Below are 26,056 nucleotides of genomic sequence, written 5' to 3'. Positions count from 1 at the left end.
GAAGTATTTCTGGCCCAATTCTCTTAGGCGGGAAAGACTACACCGGATGACGGACGCGCCCAGTCCCCTCTCCCCCTTCTTCCCCCCTCAACTGCCCCCCCCTGTTAGTATGAGTGTGGCCCCTGTAGCCATATGACCTCACCCCTGCTCTCAGGGCTGGTTGGAGGGCAGAGTGAGCTGCTGATCGTATGTCCTTGTGGAACAGATTTAGATTGAATCTGTCAAGCTGACCTTGCACCTTCTACCATGACATCACACTTTACAGACATTTATTTTCTGTTTTATATCTCTCTGATTTGTAGAGCCAGGCGATGGTAACTCAACTGGTCAAGGCAGTCTGAGATTCTTTGTTGCAAGTTTTATTGGGACATAGACGTACCACCCTCTATCTCTCTATTTTTCTGTTTCTCCCTTTCTCTCTCTGATTGCCTGACCTACAGACTACTCAAGTCATCTTATATCATCAAATCAAATCAAATTGTATTGGTCACACACACATGGTTAGCAAATGTTATTGTGAGTGTAGCGAAGTGCTTATGCTTCTAGATCCGACAGTGCAGCAGCATCTAACAATTCCACAACAAAACCAAATACACACAATCTAGTAAAGGAATGGGATGACAATGTATAAGCATAAAATATATGGATGAGCAGTGACAGAGCGGCTAAGATGCAATAGATAGTAAAGAATAGATAGTGAAAGATACAGTATATACATATGAGGTGAGTAATGCGTGATGTGTAAACATTCTTAAAGTGGCATTATTAAAGTGACTAGTGTTCCATTTATTGAAGTGGCCAATGATTTCAAGTCTGTAGTTAGGCAGCAGCCTCTCTGTGGTAGTGGTGGCTGTTTAACAATCTGATGGCCTTGAGATAGAAGCTGTTTTTCAATCTCTCTGTCCCAGCTTTGATGCCTCTGTACTGACCTCGCCTTTTGGATGGTAGCGGGGTGAGCAGGCAGTGGCTCGGGTGGTTGTTGTCCTTGATGATCTTTTGGCCTTCCTGTGACATCGGGTGCTGTAGGTGTCCTGTAGGGCAGGTAGTTTGCCCCCGGTGATGCGTTGGGCAGACCGCACCACCCTCTGGAGAGCCCTGCGGTTGTGGGCGGTGCAGTTTCCATACCAGGCGGTGATACAGCCCGACAGGAAGCTCTCAATTGTGCACCTGTAAAAGTTTTTTCGTCCCTCCTGAGGTTGAAGAGACACTGTTGTGCCTTCTTCACAACACTGTCTGTGTTCGTGGACCATTTCAGTTTGTCGTTGATATGTACACTGAGGAACTTAAAACTTTCCACCTTCTCCACTGCTGTCCCGTCGATGTGGATAGGGGGCTGCTCCCTTTGCTGTTTCCTGAAGTCCATGATCATCTCTGTTGTTTTTCTTACATTGAGTGAGAAATTATTTTCCTGACACCACACACCGAGGGCCCTCACCTTCTCCCTGTAGGCAGTCTTGTCGTTGTTGGTAATCAAGCCTACCACTGTAGTGTCGTCTGCAAACTTGATGATTGAGTTGGAGGTGTGCATGGGTGAACAGGGAGTACAGGAGAGGGCTGAGAATGCACCCTTGTGGGGCCCTAGTGTTGTTTCCTACCTTCACCACCTGGGGAAGCCCGTCAGGAAGTCCAGGACCCAATTGCACAGGGCTGGGTCGAGACCCAGGGTCTCAAGCTTATTGATGAGTTTGGAGGGGACTATGGTGTTGAATGCTGAGCTATAGTCAATGAACAGCATTCTTACATTGGTATTCCTCTTGTCCAGATGGGATAGGGCAGTGTGTTATGGCGATTTGCATCGTCTGTGGACCTATTGGGGTGGTAAGCAAATTGGAGTGAGTTTAAGGTAACAGTAGGGTGGAGGTGATATGATCCTTGACTAGTCTCTCAAAGCACTTCATGATGACAGAAGTGAGTGTTACAGGGGGATAGTCATTAGTTCAGTTACCTTAGCTTTCTTGGGAAAAGGAACAATGGTGGACATCTTGAAGCATGTGGCGACAGCAGACTGGGATAGGGATTGATTGAATATGTCCGTAAACACTCCAGCCAGCTGGTGTGCGCATGCTCTGGGGACGCGGCTAGGGATGCCGTCTGGGCCGGCAGCCTTGAGAGGGTTAACAAGTTTAAATGTTTTACTCATGTCGGCCACGGAATTAGGTGAGCCCACAGTCTTTGGTAGCGGGCTGTGTCGGTGGCACTGTATTGTCCTCAAAGCGCGCAAAGAAGTTGTTTAATTTGTCTGGGAGAAAGACTTCGATGTCCGCGACGGGGCTGGTTTTCTTTTTGTAATCCGTGATTGTCTGTGGACCCTGCCACATACGTCTCGTGTTTGAGTCGTTGAATTGTGACTTCACTTTGTCTCTATACTGACACTTTGGTTGTTTGATTGCCTTACGGAGGGAATAATTATACTGTTTGTATTCGGGCATGTTTCTAGTCACCTTGCCATGATTAAATGCGGTGGTACGTGCTTTCAGTTTTGCGTGAATGCTGCCATCAATCCAAGGTTTATGGTTAAGGAAGATTTTAATAGTAACAGTGGGTACAACATCTCCTATACACTTCCTTATAAACTCACTCACCGAGTCAGCGTATACGTCAATGTTATTGTCTGAGGCTACCCAAAACATATCCCAGTCCGCATGATCAAAACATTCTTGAAGCGTGGAATCCATCTCTATCGGCGCCATCTTGTCCTAATCCACAGCTATTCATTTGAACGGTGTACTGTAATTGCTACCTTCCAGCATTTACTGCTGTGTATTTTCTGTTTTAACCTTTTTGACAGAAGATGAGTTCCCTATTAGCAATTATTATTTCTCAGCAGAACTACTCTAATCTTCTATATGGTTAGTTTGGTGTGAGTGAAGATAAACCTGTCAGTGTTGTTAGTTTTTACTCTGTTTATTTTGAACCGGACAACTAGGAAAAGCTCAAACCAAGTTTATTCACTCAATGGGTAAGACAGCTGAACAGACAAAGACATGATCGCACCAGCACAAGTGTATATATTTTTTATTTTATTTTTATTTTTATTTTATTTCACCATTATTTAACCAGGTAGGCAAGTTGAGAACAAGTTCTCATTTACAATTGCGACTTGGCCAAGATAAAGCAAAGCAGTTCGACACACACAACAACACAGAGTTACACATGGAGTAAAACAACATACAATCAATGATGCAGTAGAAAAAAAATAAGACTATATACAATGTGAGCAAATGATGTGAGATAAGGGAGGTAAAGGCAAAAAATGTCATGGTGGCAAAGTAAATAAAGTATAGCAAGAAAAAACACTGGAATGGTAGATTTGTAGTTTGAAGAAAGTTCAAAGTTAAGATATAAATAATATGGTGCAAAGGAGCAAAATAAATAAAATAAATAAATACAGTAGGGGAAGAGGTAGTAGTTTGGGCTAAATTATAGATGGGCTATGTACAGGTGCAGTGATCTGTGAGCTGCTCTGACAGCTGGTGCTTAAAGCTAGTGAGGGAGATAAGTGTTTCCAGTTTCAGAGATTTTTGTAGTTCGTTCCAGTCATTGGCAGCAGAGAACTGGAAGGAGAGACGACCAAAGGAGGAGTTGGCTTTAGGGGTGACCAGAGAGATATACCTGCTGGAGCGCGTGCTACAGGTCGGTGCTGCTATGGTGACCAGTGAGCGGAGATAAGGGGGGACTTTACCTAGCAGGGTCTTGTAGATGACCTGGAGCCAATGTGTTTGGCGACGATTATGAAGCGAAGGCCAGCCAACGAGAGCGTACAGGTCGCAGTGGTGGGTAGTATATGGGGCTTTGGTGACAAAACGGATGGCACTGTGATAGACTGCATCCAGCTTGTTGAGTAGGGTATTGGAGGCTATTTTGTAAATGACATCGCCGAAGTCGAGGATTGGTAGGATGGTCAGTTTTACGAGGGTATGTTTGGCAGCATGAGTGAAGGATGCTTTGTTGCGAAATAGGAAGCCAATTCTAGATTTCACTTTGGATTGGAGATGATTGATGTGAGTCTGGAAGGAGAGTTTACAGTCTAACCAGACACCTAGGTATTTGTAGTTGTCCACAAATTCTAAGTTAGAACCGTCCAGAGAAGTGATGCTGGACAGGCGGGCAGGTGCAGGCAGCGATCGGTTGAAGAGCATGCATTTAGTTTTACTTGTGTTTAGGAGCAGTTGGAGACCACGGAAGGAGAGTTGAATGGCATTGAAGCTCGTCTGGAGGGTTGTTAACACAGTGTCCAAAGAAGGGCCAGAAGTATACAGAATGGTGTCGTCTGCGTAGAGGTAGATCAGAGATTCACCAGCAGCAAGAGCGACATCATTTATGTATACAGAGAAAAGAGTTGGCCCAAGAATTGAACCCTGTGGTACCCCCATAGAGACTGCCAGAGGTCCAGACAGTAGGCCCTCCGATTTGACACACTGAACTCTGTCAAAGTAGTTGGTGAACCAGGCGACGCAATCGTTTGAGAAACCAAGGCTACTGAGTCTGCCGATGAGGATGTGGTGATTAACAGAGTCAAAACCTTTGGCCAGGTCAATGAATACGGCAGCACAGTATTGTTTCTTATCGATGGCGGTTACGATGTCGTTTAGGACCTTGAGCGTGGCTGAGGTGCACCCATGACCAGCTCTGAAACCAGATTGCATAGTGGAGAGGGTGTGGTGGGATTCGAAATGGTCGGTAATCTGTTTGTTGACTTGGCTTTCGAAGACCTTAGAAAGGCAGGGTAGGATGGATATAGGTCTGTAGCAATTTGGGTCAAGAGTGTCACCTCCTTTGAAGAGGGGGATGACAGCAGCTGCTTTCCAATCTATGGGAATCTCAGACGACACGAAAGAGAGGTTGAACAGGCTAGTAATAGGGGTTGCAATAATTTCAGCAGATAATTTTAGACAGAAAGGGTCCAGATTGTCAAGCCCAGCTGATTTGTAGGGGTCCAGATTTTGCAGCTCTTTCAAAACATCAGCTGAATGGATTTGGGAAAAGGAGAAATGGGGGAGGCTTGGGCGAGTAGCTGTGGGGGGTGCAGTGCTGTTGAATGCAGTAGGGGTAGTTAGGTGGAAAGCATGGCCAGCCGTAGAAAAATGCTTATTGAAATTCTCAATTATAGTGGGCTTATCGGTGGTGACAGAGTTTCCTATCCTCAGTGCAGTGGGCAGTTGGGAGGAGGTGTTCTTATTCTCCATGGACTTTACAATGTCCCAGAACTTTTTAGAGTTGGAGTTGCACGAAGCAAATTTCTGTTTGAAAAAGCTAGCCTTGGCGTTTCTAACTGCCTGTGTGTATTGGTTTCTAACTTCCCTAAAAAGTTGCATATCGCGGGGGCAATTCGATGCTAATGCAGAACGCCACAGGATATTTTTGTGTTGGTTAAGGGCAGTCAGGTCTGGGGAGAACCCAGGGCTATATCTGTTCCTGGTTCTACATTTCTTGAAAGGGGCATGCTTATTTAAGATGGAGAGGAAGGCATTTTTGAAAAATAACCAGGCATCCTCTACTGACGGGATGAGGTCAATATCTTTCCAGGATACCAGGGCCAGGTCGATTAGAAAGGCTTGCTCGTTGAAATGTTTCAGGGAGCGTTTGACAGTGATGAGTGGAGGTCGTTTGACCGCTGACCCATTACGGGTGCAGGCAATGAGGCAGTGATCGCTGAGATCTTGGTTGAAAACAGCAGAGGTGTATTTAGAGGGCACGTTGGTTAGGATGATATCTATGAGGGTGCCAGTGTTTGCGGCTTTGGGGTTGTACCTGGTGGGTTCATTAATAATTTGTGTGAGATTGAGGGCATCAAGCTTAGATTGTAGGATGGCTGGGGTGTTAAGCATGTCCCAGTTTAGGTCACCTAGTAGCACGAGCTCTGAAGATAGATGGGGGGCAATCAAATCAAATCAAATTTATTTATATAGCCCTTCGTACATCAGCTGAAATCTCAAAGTGCTGTACAGAAACCCAGCCTAAAACCCCAAACAGCAAGCAATGCATGTGAAAGAAGCACGGTGGCTGGGAAAAACTCCCTAGGAAAAACTCCTGAGAAAGGCCAAAAACCTAGGAAGAAACCTAGAGAGGAACCAGGCTATGAGGGGTGGCCAGTCCTCTTCTGGCTGTGCCGGGTGGATATTATAACAGAACATGGTCAAGATGTTAAAATGTTCGTAAATGACCAGCATGGTCAAATAATAATAATCATAGTAATTGTCGAGGGTGCAACAAGCACGTCCGGTGAACAGGTCAGGGTTCCGTAGCCGCAGGCAGAACAGTTGAAACTGGAGCAGCAGCATGGCCAGGTGGACTGGGGACAGCAAGGAGTCATCATGCCAGGTAGTCCTAGGGCTCAGGTCCTCCGAGAGAAAGAAAGAAAGAAAGAAAGAGAGAATTAGAGAGAGCATATTTACATTCACACAGGACACCGGATAAGACAAGAGAATACTCCAGATGTAACAGACTGACCCTAGCCCCCCGACACATAAACTACTGCAGCATAAATACTGGAGGCTGAGACAGGAGGGATCAGAAGACACTGTGGCCCCATCCGATGATACCCCCGGACAGGGCCAAACAGGCAGGATATAACCCCACCCACTTTGCCAAAGCACAGCCCCCACACCACTAGAGGGATATCTACAACCACCAACTTACCGTCCGAAGACAAGGCCGAGTATAGCCCACAAAGATGTCCGCCACGGCACAACCCAAGGGGGGGGCGCCAACCCAGACAGGAAGACCACGTCAGTGGCTCAACCTACTCAAGTGACGCACCCCTCCCATGGACGGCATGGAAGAACACCAGTAAGTCAGTGACTCAGCCCCTGTAAAAGGGTTAGAGGCAGAGAATCCCAGTGGGAAGAGGGGAACCGACAAGGCAGAGACAGCAAGGGCGGTTCGTTGCTCCAGCCTTTCCGTTCACCTTCACACTCCTGGGCCAGACTATACTTAATCATAGGACCTACTGAAGAGATAAGTCTTCAGTAAAGACTTAAAGGTTGAGACTGAGTCTGCGTCTCTCACATGGGTAGGCAGACCATTCCATAAAAATTGAGCTCTATAGGAGAAAGCCCTACCTCCAGCCGTTTGCTTAGAAATTCTAGGGACAATTAGGAGGCCTGCGTCTTGTGACCGTAGCGTACGTGTAGGTATGTACGGCAGGACCAAATCGGAAAGATAGGTAGGAGCAAGCCCATGTAATGCTTTGTAGGTTAGCAGTAAAACCTTGAAATCAGCCCTTGCCTTAACAGGAAGCCAGTGTAGGGAAGCTAGCACTGGAGTAATATGATCAAATTTTTTGGTTCTAGTCAGGATTCTAGCAGCCGTATTTAGCACTAACTGAAGTTTGTTTAGTGCTTTATCCGGGTAGCCGGAAAGTAGAGCATTGCAGTAGTCGAGCCTAGAAGTAACAAAAGCATGGATTAATTTTTCTGCGTCATTTTTGGACAGAAAGTTTCTGATTTTTGCAATGTTACGTAGATGGAAAAAAGCTGTCCTTGAAGCAGTCTTGATATGTTCTTCAAAAGAGAGATCAGGGTCCAGAGTAACGCCGAGGTCCTTCACAGTTTTATTTGAGACGACTGTACAACCATCCAGATTAATTGTCAGATTCAACAGAAGATCTCTTTGTTTCTTGGGACCTAGGACAAGCATCTCTGTTTTGTCCGAGTTTAAAAGTAGAAAATTTGCAGCCATCCACTTCCTTATGTCTGAAACACAGGCTTCTAGCGAGGGCAATTTTGGGGCTTCACCATGTTTCATTGAAATGTACAGCTGTGTGTCATCCGCATAGCAGTGAAATTTAACATTATGTTTTCGAATGACATCCCCAAGAGGTAAAATATATAGTGAAAACAATAGTGGTCCTAGAACGGAACCTTGAGGAACACCGAAATTTACAATTGATTTGTCAGAGGACGAACCATTCACAGAGACAAACTGATATCTTTCCGACAGATAAGATCTAAACCAGGCCAGAACTTGTCCATGTAGACCAATTTGGGTTTCCAATCTCTCCAAAAGAATGTGGTGATCGATGGTATCAAAAGCGGCACTAAGATCTAGGAGCATGAGGACAGATGCAGAGCCTCGGTCTGACGTCATTAAAAGGTCATTTACCACCTTCACAAGTGCAGTCTCAGTGCTATGATGGGGTCTAAAACCAGACTGAAGCGTTTCGTATACATTGTTTGTCTTCAGGAAGGCAGTGAGTTGCTGCGCAACAACTTTTTCGAAAATTTTTGAGAGGAATGGAAGATTCGATATAGGCCGATAGTTTTTTATAATTTCTGGGTCAAGATTCGGCTTTTTCAAGAGAGGCTTTATTACTGCCACTTTTAGTGAGCTTGGTACACATCCGGTGGATAGAGAGCCGTTTATTATGTTCAAAATAGGAGGGCCAAGCACAGGAAGCAGCTCTTTCAATAGTTTAGTAGGAATAGGGTCCAGTATGCAGCTTGAGGGTTTGGAGGCCATGATTATTTTCATCATTGTGTCAAGAGATATAGTACTAAAACACTTTAGTATCTCCCTTGAGCCAAGGTCCTGGCAGAGTTGTGCAGACTCTGGACAATGAAGCCCTGGAGGAATACCCAGATTTAAAGAGGAGTCCGTAATTTGCTTTCTAATGATCATGATCTTTTCCTCAAAAAAGTTCATAAATTTATTACTGCTGAAGTGAAAGCCATTCTCCATTTGCGAATGCTGCTTTTTAGTTAGCTTTGCGACAGTGTCAAAAAGAAATTTCGGATTGTTCTTATTTTCCTCAATTAAGTTGGAAAAATAGGATGATCGTGCAGCAGTGAGGGCTCTTCGATACTGCACGGTACTGTCTTTCCAAGCTAGTCGGAAGACTTCCAGTTTAGTGTGGCGCCATTTCCGTTCCAATTTTCTGGAAGCTTGCTTCAGAGCTCGTGTATTTTCTGTATACCAGGGAGCTAGTTTCTTATGACAGATGTTTTTAATTTTTAGGGGTGCAACTGCATCTAGGGTATTGCGCAAGGTTGAATTGAGTTCCTCGGTTAGGTGGTTAACTGATTCTTGTCCTCTGACGTCCTTGGGTAGGCAGAGGGAGTCTGGAAGGGCATCAAGGAATCTTTGGGTTGTCTGAGAATTTATAGCACGACTTTTAATCTTCCTTGGTTGGGGTCTGAGCAGATTATTTGTTGCAATTGTAAACGCAATAAAATGGTGGTCCGATAATCCAGGATTATGAGGAAAAACATTAAGATCCACAACATTTATTCCATGGGACAAAACTAGGTCCAGAGTATGACTGTGGCAGTGAGTAGGTCCAGAGACATGTTGGACAAAACCCACTGAGTCGATGATGGCTCCGAAAGCCTTTTGGAGTGGGTCTGTGGACTTTTCCATGTGAATGTTAAAGTCACCAAAAATTAGAATATTATCTGCTATGACTACAAGATCCGATAGGAATTCAGGGAACTCAGTAAGGAACACTGCATATGGCCCAGGAGGCCTGTAAACAGTAGCTATAAAAAGTGATTGAGTAGGCTGCATAGATTTCATGACTAGAAGCTCAAAAGACGAAAACGTCATTGTTTTTTTTTTTTTAATTGAAATTTGCTATCGTAAATGTTAGCAACACCTCCGCCTTTGCCGGATGCACGGGGGGTTTGGTCACTAGTGTAACCAGGGGGTGAGGCCTCATTTAACACAGTAAATTCATCAGGCTTAAGCCATGTTTCAGTCAGGCCAATCACATCAAGATTATGATCAGTGATTAGTTCATTGACTATAACTGCCTTGGAAGTGAGGGATCTAACATTAAGTAACCCAATTTTGAGATGTGAAGTATCACAATCTCTTTCAATAATGGCAGGAATGGAGGAGGTCTTTATACTAGTAAGATTACTGAAGCGAACACCGCCATTTTTAATTTTGCCCAACCAAGATCGAGGCACAGACACGGTCTCAATGGGGAAAGCTGAGCTGACTACGCTAACTGTGCTAGTGGCAGACTCCACTAAGCTGGCAGGCTGGCTAACAGCCTGTTGCCTGGCCTGCACCCTATTTCATTGTGGAGCTAGAGGAGTTAGAGCCCTGTCTATGTTCGTAGATAAGATGAGAGCACCCCTCCAGCTAGGATGGAGTCCGTCACTCCTCAGCAGGCCAGGCTTGGTCCTGTTTGTGGGTGAATCCCAGAAAGAGGGCCAGTTATCTACAAATTCTATCTTTTGGGAGGGGCAGAAAACAGTTTTCATCCAGCGATTGAGTTGTGAGACTCTGCTGTAGAGCTCATCACTCCCCCTAACTGGGAGGGGGCCAGAGACAATTACTCGATGCCGACACATCTTTCTAGCTGATTTACACGCTGAAGCTATATTGCGCTTGGTGACCTCTGACTGTTTCATCCTAACATCGTTGGTGCCGACGTGGATAACAATATCTCTATACTCTCTACACTCGCCAGTTTTAGCTTTAGCCAGCACCGTCTTTAGATTAGCCTTAACGTCGGTAGCCCTGCCCCCTGGTAAACAGTGTATGATCGCTGGATGATTAGTTTTAAGTCTAATACTGCGGGTAATGGAGTCGCCAATGACTAGGGTTTTCAATTTGTCAGAGCTAATGGTGGGAGCCGTCGGCGTCTCAGACCCCACAACGGGAGGAGCAGAGACCAGAGAAGTCTCGGCCTCCGACTCCGACTCGCTTAACGGGGAGAACCGGTTGAAAGTTTCTGTCGGCTGAATAAGCGACACCGGTTGAGCATTCCTACAGCGTTTCCCTCCAGAAGCCATGAGAAAGATGTCCGGCTGCGGGGACCGTGCGAGGGGGTTTATACTAACGTTACTATCTGTACTTGCTGGTGGCACAGACGCTGTTTCATCCTTTCCTACACTGAAATTACCCTTGCCTAACGATTGCGTCTGAAGCTGGGCTTGCAGCACAGCTATCCTTGCCGTAAGGCGATCGTTCTCCTGTATATTATGAGTACAACGACTGCAATTAGAAGGCATCATGTTAATGTTACTTAGCTTCGGCTGTTTGAAGTCCTGACGAACCATGTCCAGATAAAACCTCCGGGGTAGGAAAGTTGAATGAAAAAAAAAAGTTGAGTGAGGGAAAAAGTAAAAATATACGGTAATGAAAAAGTAAAAACCGTCAGGTAGCAAAGTAAAAACGGCAACAAAAACGCACAACAGCGTAAACAAGTCTGCAAGTTGTGGCAATCAGTTCACATATGGTGTCCAGAGCACAGCTAGGGGCCGAGGGGGGTCTATAGCAGGCGGCAACGGTGAGAGACTTGTTTTTGGAGAGGTGGATTTTTAAAAGTAGAAGTTCAAATTGTTTGGGTACAGACCTGGATAGCAGGACAGAACTCTGTAGGCTATCTCTGCAGTAGATTGCAACACCGCCCCCTTTGGTCGTTCTATCTTGTCTGAAAACGTTGTAGTTAGGGATGAAGATTTCACAGTTTTTGGTGGACTTCCTAAGCCAAGATTCAGACACAGCTAGGACATCCGGGTTGGCAGAGTGTGCTAAAGCAGCTAAAACAAACTTAGGGAGGAGGCTTCTAATGTTAACATGCATGAAACCAAGGCTATTACGGTTACAGAAGTCATCAAAAGAGAGCGCCTGGGGAGTAGGTGTGGAGCCAGGCACTGAAGGGCCTGGATTCACCTCTACATCCCCAGCGGAGCAGAGAAGGATAAGTATGAGGGTACGGCTAAAAGCTATAAGAATTGGTCGTCTGTGACGTCCAGAATAGAGAGAAAAAGGAGCAGGTATCTGGGGGCGATAAAATAGCTTCAAGGTATAATGTACAGACAAAGGTATGGTGGGATGTGAGTACAGAGGAGGTAAACCTAGGCATTTAGTGATTATGAGAGAGATATTGTCTCTAGAAATATCATTGGAACCAGAAGATGTCATAGCATGTGTGGGTGGAGGAACTGAGAGGTTGGATAAGGTATAATGAGCAGGGCTAGAGACTCTACAGTGAAATAAGCCAATAAACACTAACCAGAACAGCAATGGACAAGGCATATTGACATTAAGGAGAGGCATGCTTAGCCGAGTGATCAGAGGGTCCAGTGAGTATCAGACAGCTAGCCGGGCCATAGGTAGCAAGCTGGTGGAAGATGGGAGGGAGGTCTGTTTTTAGCCGCCTCGTGCGTTTCCGTCTGTGGGTTAGTGGGGTTCCGTGTGGAAGGGGGGACCTGTCCAAGTTGGCAAAATAGTTAGTTATAGTGGCCCAAGAAAAGTGTCCGACAGACCTATTCAGATCGCAGCCGAAAAGACAGCTAACGATTAGCTGGCCGCAGATGGGCGATCAGGTTACGTCGCGACGGAGGGGCCAGTTGGACAACTCCCTCGGGCAGATAACGTCGGTGATCCAGTCGTGAAGACCCAATGGGGCTCCGCATCGGCAGTAAAACGGGTCAGGATAGGTGAGTTGTAGCCCAGGAGACACTTCAGCTGGCTAGCTCAGGAGTAGCCCACGAGTGGCTGACGGAATTCTTCAGCTGGCTAGCTGGCTAGCTCCGTAATAATGTGTGTTAATTCCGTGACCGACGTTGCCAATAGTCACTCAGGTAGCAGCTAGTTAGCTGCAAGATCAAGGTGTAAATGTCCAGAGCCTGCGGTAGAAATCGGGGAAAGGAGAGAGAATAGGTCCGGTATGCTCTGGTCTGAGTCGCGCTGTACAAAAACTGGCGATAGCTTTTCGAGCTAATGGATAGCTGAGGACAGCTAACCGTGGCTAGCTTAACTTCAACGTTAGCCAGTGAAAATGGCTAACCTCTGGCTAGCTTCTGTCGTGGAATTCAGATGAGGTAAATAATACTTTCTTTTTTTTTAAATTGGTGAGCCGGGTTGCAGGAGAGTGCTTTGAGGTTGAGTTTTTAGAATAAAAATTGTAAAAAGATAAGTGAAGAAAAAATATGTAAATATATATATATATACACGGGACACGACAAGAGGAGGGTAATGGACGTCTGAACTGCTACGCCATCTTGGACTGACTGTGTATATAGTGTATATATGTGTGTATATATATATATAGTGTATATATACCCCACTTTAGGTGGAGTCTCCTCCTTTCCTCTAAACATTACATCTTTGTTGCTAGGCAGGAAGTTAAGTGATGTGGGTAATAAACTGTTCCTTCTCCCTTCATGTGACCTGACCTGACCTCGCCCCACATTCCTCACTAATCCACAGCTATCCACCCTTATCAGTGACCACAACCATGTGATTGCCGTTTCCCTTACTTAGTAACATTCCATGCCCCTGGCTCATATCCAAAATCCATTGACCCCACCATATACATTCCTCCTACATATAACCTTTAACTTCTGGTGTAGCAAGTATTTCAAATTACAACCCAACAATTGTAACCAGACTGTGGCCCTTCTCCTTTCCATAGGATACCTGATGTCTAACAAAAACATATTCTGACAGAATGTAAACGTTCTGCGTTCCCTTCTTTCATTCATTAACATGAATAGGGATATTTCATATTTCAAGTTTAGAAGTTAGAACCCATCAAGATGAACTCTGTATACTCTACTCAGTGAACTGATGCCCCGGGCTGTAAAATGATACCTGCTCATGTATAGCACATTTCCTCAATCTCCCCCCTGCACCTCCAGAGTGTCTCCTGTGTCTGTTTAATGAAGGCTGTGTGTGTGAAGTCCTGGCCCTATCAATCGCCTACCTGGCCACCCCACAGAAATAAAGGCTGTATGAATTCTACCCTCTCATCGATTCTCGTCTTTCCACTGACTCCTGCATGGCCAGGCCTAATTCAGCTGATTAAATGGGTTTGAGTGAGGCGGCCATGTTGTTTCCACGGCTCTGGGCACACTATTGGTCCGTGATTAGATTTTCTCCCAACACAGAGTCACTTATTTAGCCTCTCAGAGGACATCATTAAATAGAATGCCTTTCATAATGTAATTGCTGACAGGCACTGTGCGGTGTACCTCAACAGCTGCTCGCCTCCCGACGATGGGAGTGACAAAGTGTCCTTTATTGGATAAAGTGGAAATTGAAACGGCACATAAAACATAGCAGCATCTCTATCTGATGATGGTCTTATCAGGAGGAGATCCTCTTTCCTATGGATGTAAGAGGAGAGGCCAGGTTAAGTGCTGCCTGTTTAAAAATATGGGAAATAGAGAGATGTCACATGGGCTATTAGTTCATGGATGTTGATTGGGGGTATATGTGACTCACAGTCATTAACATATCAACCGGAATGTAGAGGAATTATTTTGTGAGGAATTTTAATGATGATCTTGCAACAGGAACTCAAATCTGAACAATAGGACTGTTTCTTTTCCCTTTTTTCTAAAATGTAGAACCAATCTTGAGGCTGGCATGTAAGATTGGTGAAATTGATTAGTTCACAGGGAAACTGTTTACGTTCAAACACTGTTCACTCTACCAAAATAAATGTCTAACTGTAAAATTAACAGATAGACAAACAAATGAATTATAAAGGACACAGTCAGTCATAGGCCAAAACAGGTTTTTATTCCACTCAGACTCCACTGTATTTCTCTTCACCTCACTCAATATAAACAATATAATCTCTACATTGGTTTGGAGCTTGTACAAGTCACAGTGGTCACTAAAGCTGCTACTGACTGTTTTGTCCTTGGTGAGTGTTTTTGGGGAACCCTGTAGCTGTTGCTAGCTGCTTGGTAGTTCTCTTCCTGGTACTCTGGACCCATTTGGGTCTGTTTTCGACCCTCCCCCTTGCAGTCATGTCAGTTCCCAGGGACAGGAACATGCACAAGCCTCTGGTGATGGCTGTTAGCACGCAACAGGCTCTATTTGATATCAATGATGCTGCCATCACATTGGGAGAAGAGGGAGAAGCAGTGAGTTTAGATCAGGGCTTTTTAAAGTTGGAGGGCTGAAACACTTCTGTTTTTCATCTTCTTCTTCTAATAAGGACTTTAGACTTGGTATACCAGGTGAGTGCAATTAACTACCAGGTAGAAATAAAAAACAGAAGTGTTTCCGCCCTCCTGGACCGGACTTGAACAGCCCTGGTCTATATCCTGAGGCCGCATTTATTGTAGCTGGGGATTTTAACAAAGCGAATTTGATGAAAACTCTACCGAAGTTCTATCAACACATTGACTGTAGTACTTGCGCTGCTAAATCACTCGACCACTGCTACTCCAACTTCTGGGACGCCTACAAGGCCCTCCCTTTGGGCAAAATTTGATTTGATCAATGTATGGCAGATAGAAAAACGCAATGTAACACAACTGGTCAAATATGATGGCTCGCTATACGACTTCATGACTTCATTCAATGTTTATATACCAAAGAACATATTGTAGCTTGGGCAAACATGACACTTACCACTGAATTCATATACATACAGGATATAAACTCTGAGAGGAATGAGTGAGTGGAGCACCTATCGGTTTAAAAGGAGTGTACTTGTGTTTACTCTTGAAAACGGTAACGTGTTTCACACGTATCGCTGAGGATCACTGATTAGCATACTGTGTAGGTGGATGTCATACTCAGCTAATGCCTTGCTGTGTCAGTAGGTCTCCTCATGAATATGCTAATGGTACCGCATGTCCAGTTTTCCTGTGGAGAAGCACTTTCTCTCATTCTCTCACTCTCGCTCTTTCAACCTTACTCTCTCTCTCTTTTGATTTTCCTTTCTTGGACACACACTCTTAATTTCACAGACTCACATTCACACAGTTACCCTCCTATCCCCTCCCCTCTGTGATCCACTGAACCCCTTTCCCTATCTCTCCCATCTCTTATTGATACGTTGAAATCTCTCTTTTACTGTAGTTTTAAACAAGTGGTTATTCGCCCGGCTTTGGGAATTGACAACAGCTCAGTTACTTCACTGCCTCCCTGACCATCACATGAGGGCCACCGTAGGCCTGCCGTAATGACTCTTCTGTCTTAATGTGGGCCTCTGAGCCTTGGAGTCATATCATTCACTTCAGAGGCCTGTGACTATCTCTTCCCTCTCCTCTCTTTCTTGGTTTGGTCTCACTCGTAGTAATTGCAACTCATATAGGTTACTATTGAGCTTTAGAGGGCACTGTCACTCAATACATTCTTAGCCTCTGATCTCCAAACAGTTTGATTCTAGTAGAGAGGGATTGGAGCAGGAACACAGGCCTATGGTATGGGACTGAGTGTGTGTGTGGGAGAATTATCATCTTATTTATCATCTTATGTGATCTTTTGACAGTCCCCTATTCACTATTAATACAGCTGGCCTGCTATTTACAGAGGTGTGGACTCGAGTCTGACTCGAGGCACAAGTTTGATGACTTGAGGCTCGACTTGATAGAAAATAAAATTACTTGAGACTTGGACTTGGACTTGGAGCCTCAAGACTCAGGACTCGACTTTGACTTCAGTCTAATGACTTGAAATTATCTGGCCAGGTTTTGTAACGTTCTGTCACTCATTTTGTGGCACATTGTCTCTGTGGATTACTCTCCACGCAGACAGAGACGGTAGCCGCAGCGTCACACTTGCAAAAAATGTGCAACATATTGGCTAGTGAAACGCACACTCGGCCCTCTGATTGGACCAGCATAACTGTCAATCAACACAGGTCGGGTGAGCTAGTGAACAGATTGCAGATTTGCTGTACAGCTATAGGATCGGGTATTGTGCAAACGTCAAATTGTAGGGAGAGAGTATTGCCGTAAGTTAATATGCAGGTCCAAGGAATATTAACTGTTTACTTTGCAAGCTCACCAGGAATGGAGCATTAAGCAACAAGCACTAGCGTAGGCCTACTGGTATTTTGGTATGCAATTGCTTGAAATTGATCATTTACTTATGAACCTTGCATTTGGAATTTGTTGTTAAAATGTATTATTAGATAATCAAAATATGTTGTGGACAAAATTGTTAAAGGCTGTCTGGCAGCCTCAATAAATAGACAAAGATTTGTAGTTGATCAAGTAATGCCTGTTTGTTTACATTTTCTTTTACTAGACTTGAGTCTTGTCTTGGTCTTTAAATGCACGACTTGGACTTGACTCGAGACTCGACCCGTTCTACTAGTTGGGTCTCGACTTGAGACTCGGACCTTGTGACTTAAGACATGCATGTGACTCAAATAATAGTGACTTGCTCCCACCTCTGGCTATTTATAATAGACATGTTCCTATTCAGTTATGGCAAGGTAGTAGAATCCCCCTATAAGCGGAACTCTTTCCACTTAATTTACATATTTTCACCTTGACATTTAAACAGATCTAATTAAACATTTCTATTCACTAACGCAAAGTTACATAAATCATTGAGCACTCTCCTATGTGATCATGTTCAGTTCTGCACTCCCCACTCAACCTGTTTGTAGTGAGGCATTCAACTGCAAGCCCTTTTAACCCCACAGCCCTGGCTTTAATCCCAGCCCTCAGAGATCCAGAGCCAACAGAGATGTGGCTGGTTTTATGGCCATTTTCCCCCCCTCCCTGCCTTGCTTTAAACCACAAACACTGCTCCTAGTGATCCATCACAGAACACACACCATCAACTGGGCCTTCTCCAAAAAAAACTGCAGGCCTGCCGAAAGGGATCCGACTCTAGCAAACTCACAGTGCTCCAATTTCCTCAAAGAGCTTTTTAATGGAACAGAGCAAAAGGCGGGTGAGTGCTCAGATTTTAAAAAACAACAGAAAAGGATTCTCTTTTATGATGGAGGGACTTTGTCCATGCAAGCAGTTGATGTCAGGAGGAGTGATGTGGCCGATTTCCTCGACTGCCAGTGCCAACCAGACCTGGCGACGACGCTACCGCCGTACGTCTCCTGCAGAAGAGGGCCAGCCCCGTACTGCTTATCGATTGTTGTAGCTTTCCCAACTGGGGCTGTCGTAAATTGAAGGGCCGTCCTCACCGGCGTGCATCAGCCGTGATGCGGGGGGGGGGGGTTGGTATACTTGAGTGCATTGACTGTAGACCAAGGCTTCCATCTGATATCACCCTTAATGGCGTGTCCCTCTGGACGAAAATCAGCCTTTCTCAATGTTTTTCATTGGAAGGCAATTTCACTAGAAACGTACATGCCAGTAAATCACTTAAACCCTTCCTCCCCCACCAACTACCCTCTGAGGTATTCTTCGAACATGGCCAGGTTTCTGACAGGTTATTATTCCCAAAAAGCCATGTGTTTATGTCTTGACTCACCTTTTATGCATAAGAATTAGAATGATCTACCAGAAAAATATGGAACAGCACATATTGTCATGTTCGTCGTAATGATTGGACCAAGGCACAGCGTGAGTAGCGTTCCACATCTTTATTATAACGTGAAACTTCAGCAAAATACAAAAACAATAAATGATCAAACGAAACGTGAAGACAGTGAAATGCAAACAGGCACCTACACAAAAACAAGATCCCACAAAACAGTGGGGAAATGGCTGCCTAAATATGATCCCCAATCAGAGACAACGCTAAACAGCTGCCTCTGATTGGAAACCATACCAAGCACACCAACATAGAAATAAACAACATAGAACACCCCCAGTCACGCCCTGACCTACTATACCATAGAGAACCAAGAGCTCTCTATGGTCAGGGCGTGACACATATTTCCCTCTGTTCAATGTGAGGAGGACATTAAAAACGACCAAACTCGTAGCCCTTCTGTTAGGTCGACTTCTGCTCTTGGCTTAGTAAAAATATGTTTAAAAAATTATGCCTGCAAACTTATCACATTTCTGTGAATGACTTCAGCGTAGAAATAAGCCCTTTTGACAACTCGTAGCTGAAGGCAGTGGCTTTGGATTAACAGCAGGCTCCACGTGGCCCAACATTGTACAGGTATAGTCATGGGGAGGAGGGGAAAACAGAGTTGATCATTGGGACAAATGTGATAGTTTGTGACAGGCATAACTTAGTTTGTGTGTGTGGTGGGGGAGCAGAGGGGACTTGGTGTATGTTACACATGCTTATCCTTGTAGTTTAATTTGTGTGATTACTGCCATTGTATGTAGAGTACTGGACTTCTTCCACTTTGTCCAGTTAAACTTGGTTAAGCAGGCCAGTGATAAACAATATAAAACTACACATTGTGGAGTTTTATGCTGCATCACCGGGAGCGGCAGGTAACCTAGTGGTTAGAGCGTTGGGCCAGTAACCGAAAGGTTGCTAGGTTGAATCCCTGAGCTGACAATGTAAAAATCTATTGTTCTGCCCCTGAACAAGGCAGTTATCCCATTGTTCCTAGGCTGTCATTGTAAATAAGAATTTGTTCTTAACTGACTTGCCTAATTAAATAAAGGTTAAAAAAATATCACTGCTTGATATGGCAAAGGGCTACAGAGGGTGGTGATGACAGCCCAGTCCTTCGCAGAGGCTGAGCTCCCTACCATCCAGGACCTCTATATCAGGTGGTGTCAGAGGAAGGCCCGATTGCCAAAGACTCTGCTACTGTCTGGCTCTTGGACCAACAGGCTCCGAGACAGCTTCTACCCCCCAAGTCATAAGCCTGCTAAATACTCAATAAATGGTACCCAAACTACACTATATATACAAAAGTAAGTGGACACCCCTTTAAATTAGTGCATTTGGCCATTTTAGCCACATCCGTTGCTGACAGGTGTATAAAATTGAGCACACAGCCATGCAATCACCATAGACAAACATTGGCACGAGAATGACCTAGAATGACCTTTCAATGTGGCACCGTCATAGGAGGCTTCCTTTCCAACAAGTCAGTTCGTCCAATTTCTGCATTGCTAGAGCTTCCTCTGTCAACTGTAAGGGCTGTTATTGTGAAGTGGAAACGTCTAGGAGCAACAACGACTCACCTGCGAAGTGGCAGGCCACACAAGCTCACAGAATGGAAGTGCTGAAGCGTCTTTCTCTGTAGTGATGAATTATGCTTCACCATGTGACAGTCTGATGGATGAATCTGAGTTTGGGGGATGCCAGGAGAACGATACCTGCCCGAATTCATAGTGCCAACTGTAAGGAGGAGGAATAATGGTCTGGGGCTGTTTTTCGTGGTTCAGGCTATGTCCCTTAGTTCCAATGAAGGGAAATCTTAACGCTACAGCCTACAATGACATTCAAGATGATTCTGTGCTTCCAATTTTGTGGCAAAAGTTTGGGGAAGGCCCTTTTCTGTTACAGCATGACAATTTTGGGTATTTGGTATTTAATTAGGATCCCCATTAGCAGCAGCTACTCTTTCTGGGGTCAACACAAAACATGAAACATAATACAGAATGACATAATACGGACCATCAATAGACAAGAACAGCTCAAGGACAGAACTACATACATTTTTAAAAAGGCACACGTAGCCTACATATCAATGCATACACACAAACTATCTAAGTCAAATAGGGGAGAGGCATTGTGCCACGAGGTGTTGCTTTATCTGTTTTTTGAAACCAGGTTTGCTGTTTTTTTGAGCAATATGAAATGGAAGGAAGTTCCATGCAATAAGGGCTCTATATAATACTGTACGCTTTCTTGAATTTGTTCTAGATTTATCGACTGTGAAAATACCCCTGGTGGCATGTCTGGTGGGATAAGTGTGTGTGTCAGAGCTGTGTGTAAGTTGACTATGCAAACAGTTTGGGATTTTCAACACATTAATGTTTCTTATGAAAACAAGAAATGATGCAGTCAGTCTCTCCTCATCTCTTAGCCAAGAGGCTGGCATACATAATATTTATATCAGCCTTCTGATTACAATGAAGAGCAAAACGTGCCGCTCTGTTCTGGGCCAGCTGCAGCTTAACTAGGTCTTCCCTTGCAGCACTGGACCACACGACCGGACAGTAATCAAGATTAGACCAAACTAAAGCCTGCAGAACTTGCTTTTTGGAGTGTGACGTCAAAAAAGCTGATTATCTCTTTATTTTGGCGAGACCTCTCCCCATCTTTACAGCAATTGAATCTATATGTTTTGACCATGACAGTTTACAATCTAAGGTAACGCCAAGTAATTTATTCTCCTCAACTTGTTCAACAGCCACACCATTCATTACCAGATTCATCTGAGGTCTAGCACGAGGTCTAGCACTTAAGGAATTATTTGTACCAAATACAATGCTCATAGTTTTAGAGATGTTCAGGACCAGTTTATTATTGGCCACCCATTCCAAAACAAACTGCAACTCTTTGTTAAGGGTTTCAGTGACTTCATTAACTGTGGTTGCTGATGCGTATATGGTTGAATCATCAGCATACATGGACACACATGCTTTGTTTAATGCCAGTGGCAGGTCATTGGTAAAAATAGAAAAGAGTAGAGGGCCTAGAGAGCTGCCCTGCGGTACACCACACTTTACATGTTTGACATTAGAGAAGCTTCCATTAAAGAAAACTATTTGAGTTCTATTAGATAGATAGCTCTGAATCCACGATATGGCTGAGATTGAAAAGCCATGGCACATATGTTCTTTCAACAACAGGTTGTGGTCAATAATATCAAAGGCTGCACTGAAATCTAACAGTACAGCTCCCACAATCTTCTTATCAATTTCTTTCAACCAATCATCAGTCATTTGTGTCAGTGCAGTACATGTTGAGTGCCCTTCTCTGTAAGCATGCTGAAAGTCTGTTGTTAATTTGTTTACAGATAAATAGCATTGTATTTGGTCAAACAGTTTGCTAAGAGCTGTCAGCAAGCTTATAGGTCTGCTGTTAGAACCAGTAAAGGCCGCTTTACCACTCTTGGGTAGCAGAATTACTTTGGCTTTCCTCTAGTCTTTCACAAGGCGAGGTCCATACAGAAATGGTTTGTCGAGATCGGTGTGGAAGAACTTGACTGACCTGCGCAGAGCCCTAACTTCAACCCCATCGAACACCTTTGGGATGAAATGGAACGCAGACTTGCGAGCCAGGCCTAATCGCCCAACATTAGTGCCTGACCTCACTAATGCTCTTGTGGCTGAATGGAAGCAAATCCCTGCAGCAATGTTCCAACATCTAGTGGAAAGCCTTCCCAGAAGAGTAGAGGCTGTTATAGCAGCAAAGGGGGGACCATCTCCATATTAATGCCTATGATTTTGGAAGGATATTTTCAACGAGCAGGTGTCCACATACTTTTGGTCATGTAGTGTATCTGCACTGACTCTTATCTTGCACTGACCCTACGCACACTCACTAGACTATGTATACACACCATATACACACTCACACCTCTACATTGACACTCCCACACAAAACCCACACACATTCACATACACTACATACACCCACACACATACATACACATTACACATACACATGCACACTCACACACTTTTACCCTCATCATTTGCTGCTGCTATGTTCTTTATTTTACTCTTATTAATATCTATCTTGATGGTTAGTCACTTTACCCTGCCTTCATGTACATATCTACCTCGTACCTCTGCACATTGATCTGGTTCTGGTACTCCCTGTATATAGCTACATTTTTTGTGTATTTTATTCCTCTTGTGTTACTATTTTTAGAAAGGGCTCATAAGCAAGAATTTCACGGTAAAGTCTACCCCAGTTGTATTTGCTGCATTTGACAAATAACAATATACCTGAAAACATATCAACAAGCCATTCAATATCCCCTTGCATGAGCTAACAAATGAGAAAATCACTATAGTTGAATGTACCATTGAATAGTTTAGTATCTCTCAGAGCTTTGGATTTACTGTATATTTGCCATATTCAATTGATCTACAAATCTGGGAGGTAGATTTAGTCATGCACCTCTCTCATACTAATCATGGAATGGGAGAGAACATGTGGTTCTGCAGCTAAGGCAGTTTGCATCGCAAAGAAAAAGTGGTCGCCTTATGTAACTTATGTAACGGTTCATAGCAACCACTAGCCTTAGGTAAAGCAGATATTAAAACCTCTTGAGGACCCCTTCGAGATACAATTCCGTTACGAGATTGGTTGGACAACAACCGGTGAGATAGCACGGCGCGAAATTCCCAAAAAATAATCTCAAAATGAAAATTCAAGTATTATACGGCATTTTGAAGATACTCTACTCGTTAATCCAATCACACTGTCCGATTTCAAAAAGGCTTTACGGTGAAAGCAAAACATTTGATTATTTTAGAATAGCACCTTAGCAAAAAGCACGGATAGCCGTGCACGGATAGCCGCCAAGCACGGATAGCCGCCACAAAACCAGATATACAGCTGTTAGACAATACATGCATTTTTTGTTCGATCAAGTTCATGTTTATATCCAAAAACCCAATTTTTACATTGGCGCGTGACGTTCAGAAAATGTTTTCCGGTGAATAGGCACATTCATTTACAGAAGAACTCATAAACGTTGACAAAATGTATAACAATTATTTAAAGAATTAGAGATAATCTACTCCTTTATGCAACCACTTTGTCAGATTTCAAAATAACTTTATGGAAAAAGCACATTGTTCAATATTCTGAGTACAGAACTTAGCCTTCAATGCTAAGCTATACAGTTAGCCTACAACCACGGCATCGACAAATCTCTAAAAATATGTTCGAAATATTTTCTTACCTTTGCTGATCTTCGGCGGAATGCACTCGGAAGGGCACCCACTTCCACAAGAAATGTTCATTTGTTCTGCAAAGTCCATCATTTATGTCCAAATACGTCCGTTTTGTTGACCCATCCAGAACACTTTACAATGCCATGTGGCGTGGACGCAAATCCATAGACGAAATGTTAAAAAGTTCCATTACCGTTTGTAGAAACACGTCAAACGATGTTTACAATCAATCCTTTAGGGTATTTTTTAACGTAAAATTGCGATAATTTTACAACCGGGCAATAGGTATTCATCCCAGAAGAAAAATAAAAAAACAACGAAGCCACGTGCACGCGGGTCACGAGACACCTGTCCTCAGACTGGCCACTGATTGACTGAGCCACAATTTTCTGCCCGGTAACAGGTGACGGATGAAACCAGTTCCTAAAGATTGTTGACAGCCAATGGAAGAGTTAGGAGGTGCAACGTAAATCCTATGTCACTGTAGTTTTTCAAGGGATTCAAAAGAAAAACTAAATTTCTAATTTCTCCCACTTCCTGATTCAATTTTTCTCAGGTGTTTGCCAGCCATATGAGTTCTGTTATACTCACAGACACCATTGAAACAGTTTTAGAAACTTCAGAGTGTTTTCTATCTATATTTCTATAATATGCATATTCTATTTTCTGGGCCAGAGTAGTAACCTGTTTAAATTGGGTACGTTTTTCATCCGGCCGTGAAAATACTGCCCCCTAGCCCCAAGAGGATTTATTAATCTACAAAACAGCGGTTTCACATGAGTCCTTGTTACATGTGTGGGTAGGTACACTATTATTGCACAGTCATGCACAAGATCATTCATGTCTGAAAAATGGCTTTAATTTGATTAATGTTCATTTTAGACTTTTCGCTTTAATAGTTAACCGCAATGACTGTGTAATGTCATTGATTGGCCAGAAAATCTACTATCCTGGTTTCCCATGACTGTAACAGGCCCTGATTAGCGGGGAAGGAAGATAGTCCACATTCTGCGGAACTTGAGGTGTACATTGGAAATGAATCCCCCTGCTGTGTGTACTGTCTCCAGCCAATCAGTAGCATAAACTACTCTATTGAATTATTCTAATGGGAACTCTGTCTACTTCTGTTTCTTGTCAACAACATATGTTTTATTACAGTATTATCAATCTGTCCACTGTATGTAATGTATTCAATGTCTTTTACATCCTTCTCACATACTTATTTTCTCTGTCCTTTCTTCCATAGATCGCCTTCTCCCAGCACAACAGCATCATGGACCTGGTGCAGTTTTTTGTCACCTTTTTCAGGTACGTACCATTTAGATGGAACTAATAAGGCAAACAAATATGCCGTTTTCCATGGTTAATCCCTTTCTGCTTAATAAAAAAAGACAACAGACCTAATTATGTCTGCTGTCTCCAGGCCATATTCTGCCAGTCAACCAGTTTCACTGAATGAGCCGATCACATGCATTGTCAGTGCTTAATTGGAGACAGATCTTGCCGGAACAGGATCCGGCATCGCTCGGTCTTAGACTGTTTCGTTCCGGGACATATTTGGCCAGATCCGGTACATCTTGTGGCATGAAAAAGTTTTAAAAAGTATAACTTTTTTGAGTAAAAGCGATCAAAGTTTATTTGAATTTCAACTTCCTTAATTGTCTGGACCAACCTCCTCCTGTATGTATGTATATATGTGTATATGTATGCATGCGTATATGTATATGGATATATATATTTACCCCAAAAATATATGGGGGATTGGAAATGATGCAGACAATTACATTGATGGAAGCAACATTCTTTCCGCAATATTAAGCTGACCCACCTCTAAAAAAAAAAAAGAAAAAAAAAAGAGTTGATTCGGGTTGGGTCGACCCGGGCTTATGGTTTGTGTAACATTGTAACCTATGTTTGAGACCAATGCATGGCCATAGTTGTTTGAGTAGCACGTCTGTATCTCTCACAGAACTAGAATTAGATTCATTTTCTATGATCTTTCTCTCTGCTCTGATGGACATGAGCCTGCAACTCTCATCGTTCCAGCGTTGCATAATTTTGCCACAGAGGATCAACAGCTTCTTTTAAAAAATTGCCTAGATATGGATTGTGTGTAGCCCAGTAACAAGGCATAGCCTACAGTCGGGAATGCGCAGCAAATCTGTCAGTGCACAGCATGCAGACAAAACAGGCTTTTCGCAATATTTCAAATACAATTGCGGGAAAACAGGTTGGAAACCAAATGGTGTCTGCTGAAAATAGAAGACACTAATCTGTCTGCCGTAGGCTAACAAAATATTTGTTCAACTTCCAAATATTGTTTTACAAAGTAAAACAAGAGTGAGATATAGGCTTTTGGCACGAACGTATTGGCCATTTCTGGCGAGTGAGCTGGGTGAGTCAGTGAAACTGAAAAGCATGTTTAGGACTATCATTTCCTCCTCGTATTGTAGCCTACAGTATGTCTCCACACACCTATTGATGAATTCAAGGTTGTTTTTATTGATCTCAGATTTTCTGTTAGTAAAAGTAATTTAGATCATTTGTGTGGTATTAAAAAAGATTCTGGCTAAGTCTCCAGTCATGTAAAATGATTTAGAATT

At 43.6% G+C, this 26,056-nt stretch overlaps 1 protein-coding gene across 2 annotated transcripts in view; it reads left to right on the top strand.

Moving 5' to 3' along the window:
• The window catches only part of LOC115153302 (attractin-like protein 1), a 332,646-nt gene that overhangs the window by 165,338 nt on the left and 141,252 nt on the right, over positions 1-26,056 (top strand). For both annotated transcript variants that reach the window (XR_003867679.1, XM_029698596.1), the window contains exon 26: positions 24,700-24,761. Coding sequence is in view for 1 of the 2 variants with exons in the window: in XM_029698596.1 (XP_029554456.1) it covers positions 24,700-24,761 (62 nt within the window). In the remaining variant the exon portion in view is untranslated. The remainder of the gene's footprint in view (positions 1-24,699; positions 24,762-26,056) is intronic.

Source organism: Salmo trutta, chromosome 18 (genome assembly GCF_901001165.1).
Source record: "Salmo trutta chromosome 18, fSalTru1.1, whole genome shotgun sequence".
In the NCBI taxonomy this organism is placed as follows: domain Eukaryota; kingdom Metazoa; phylum Chordata; class Actinopteri; order Salmoniformes; family Salmonidae; genus Salmo; species Salmo trutta.
The sequence above is the reverse complement of the archived record's forward strand: the minus strand, read 5'-3'. Positions and strand labels throughout refer to the sequence as shown.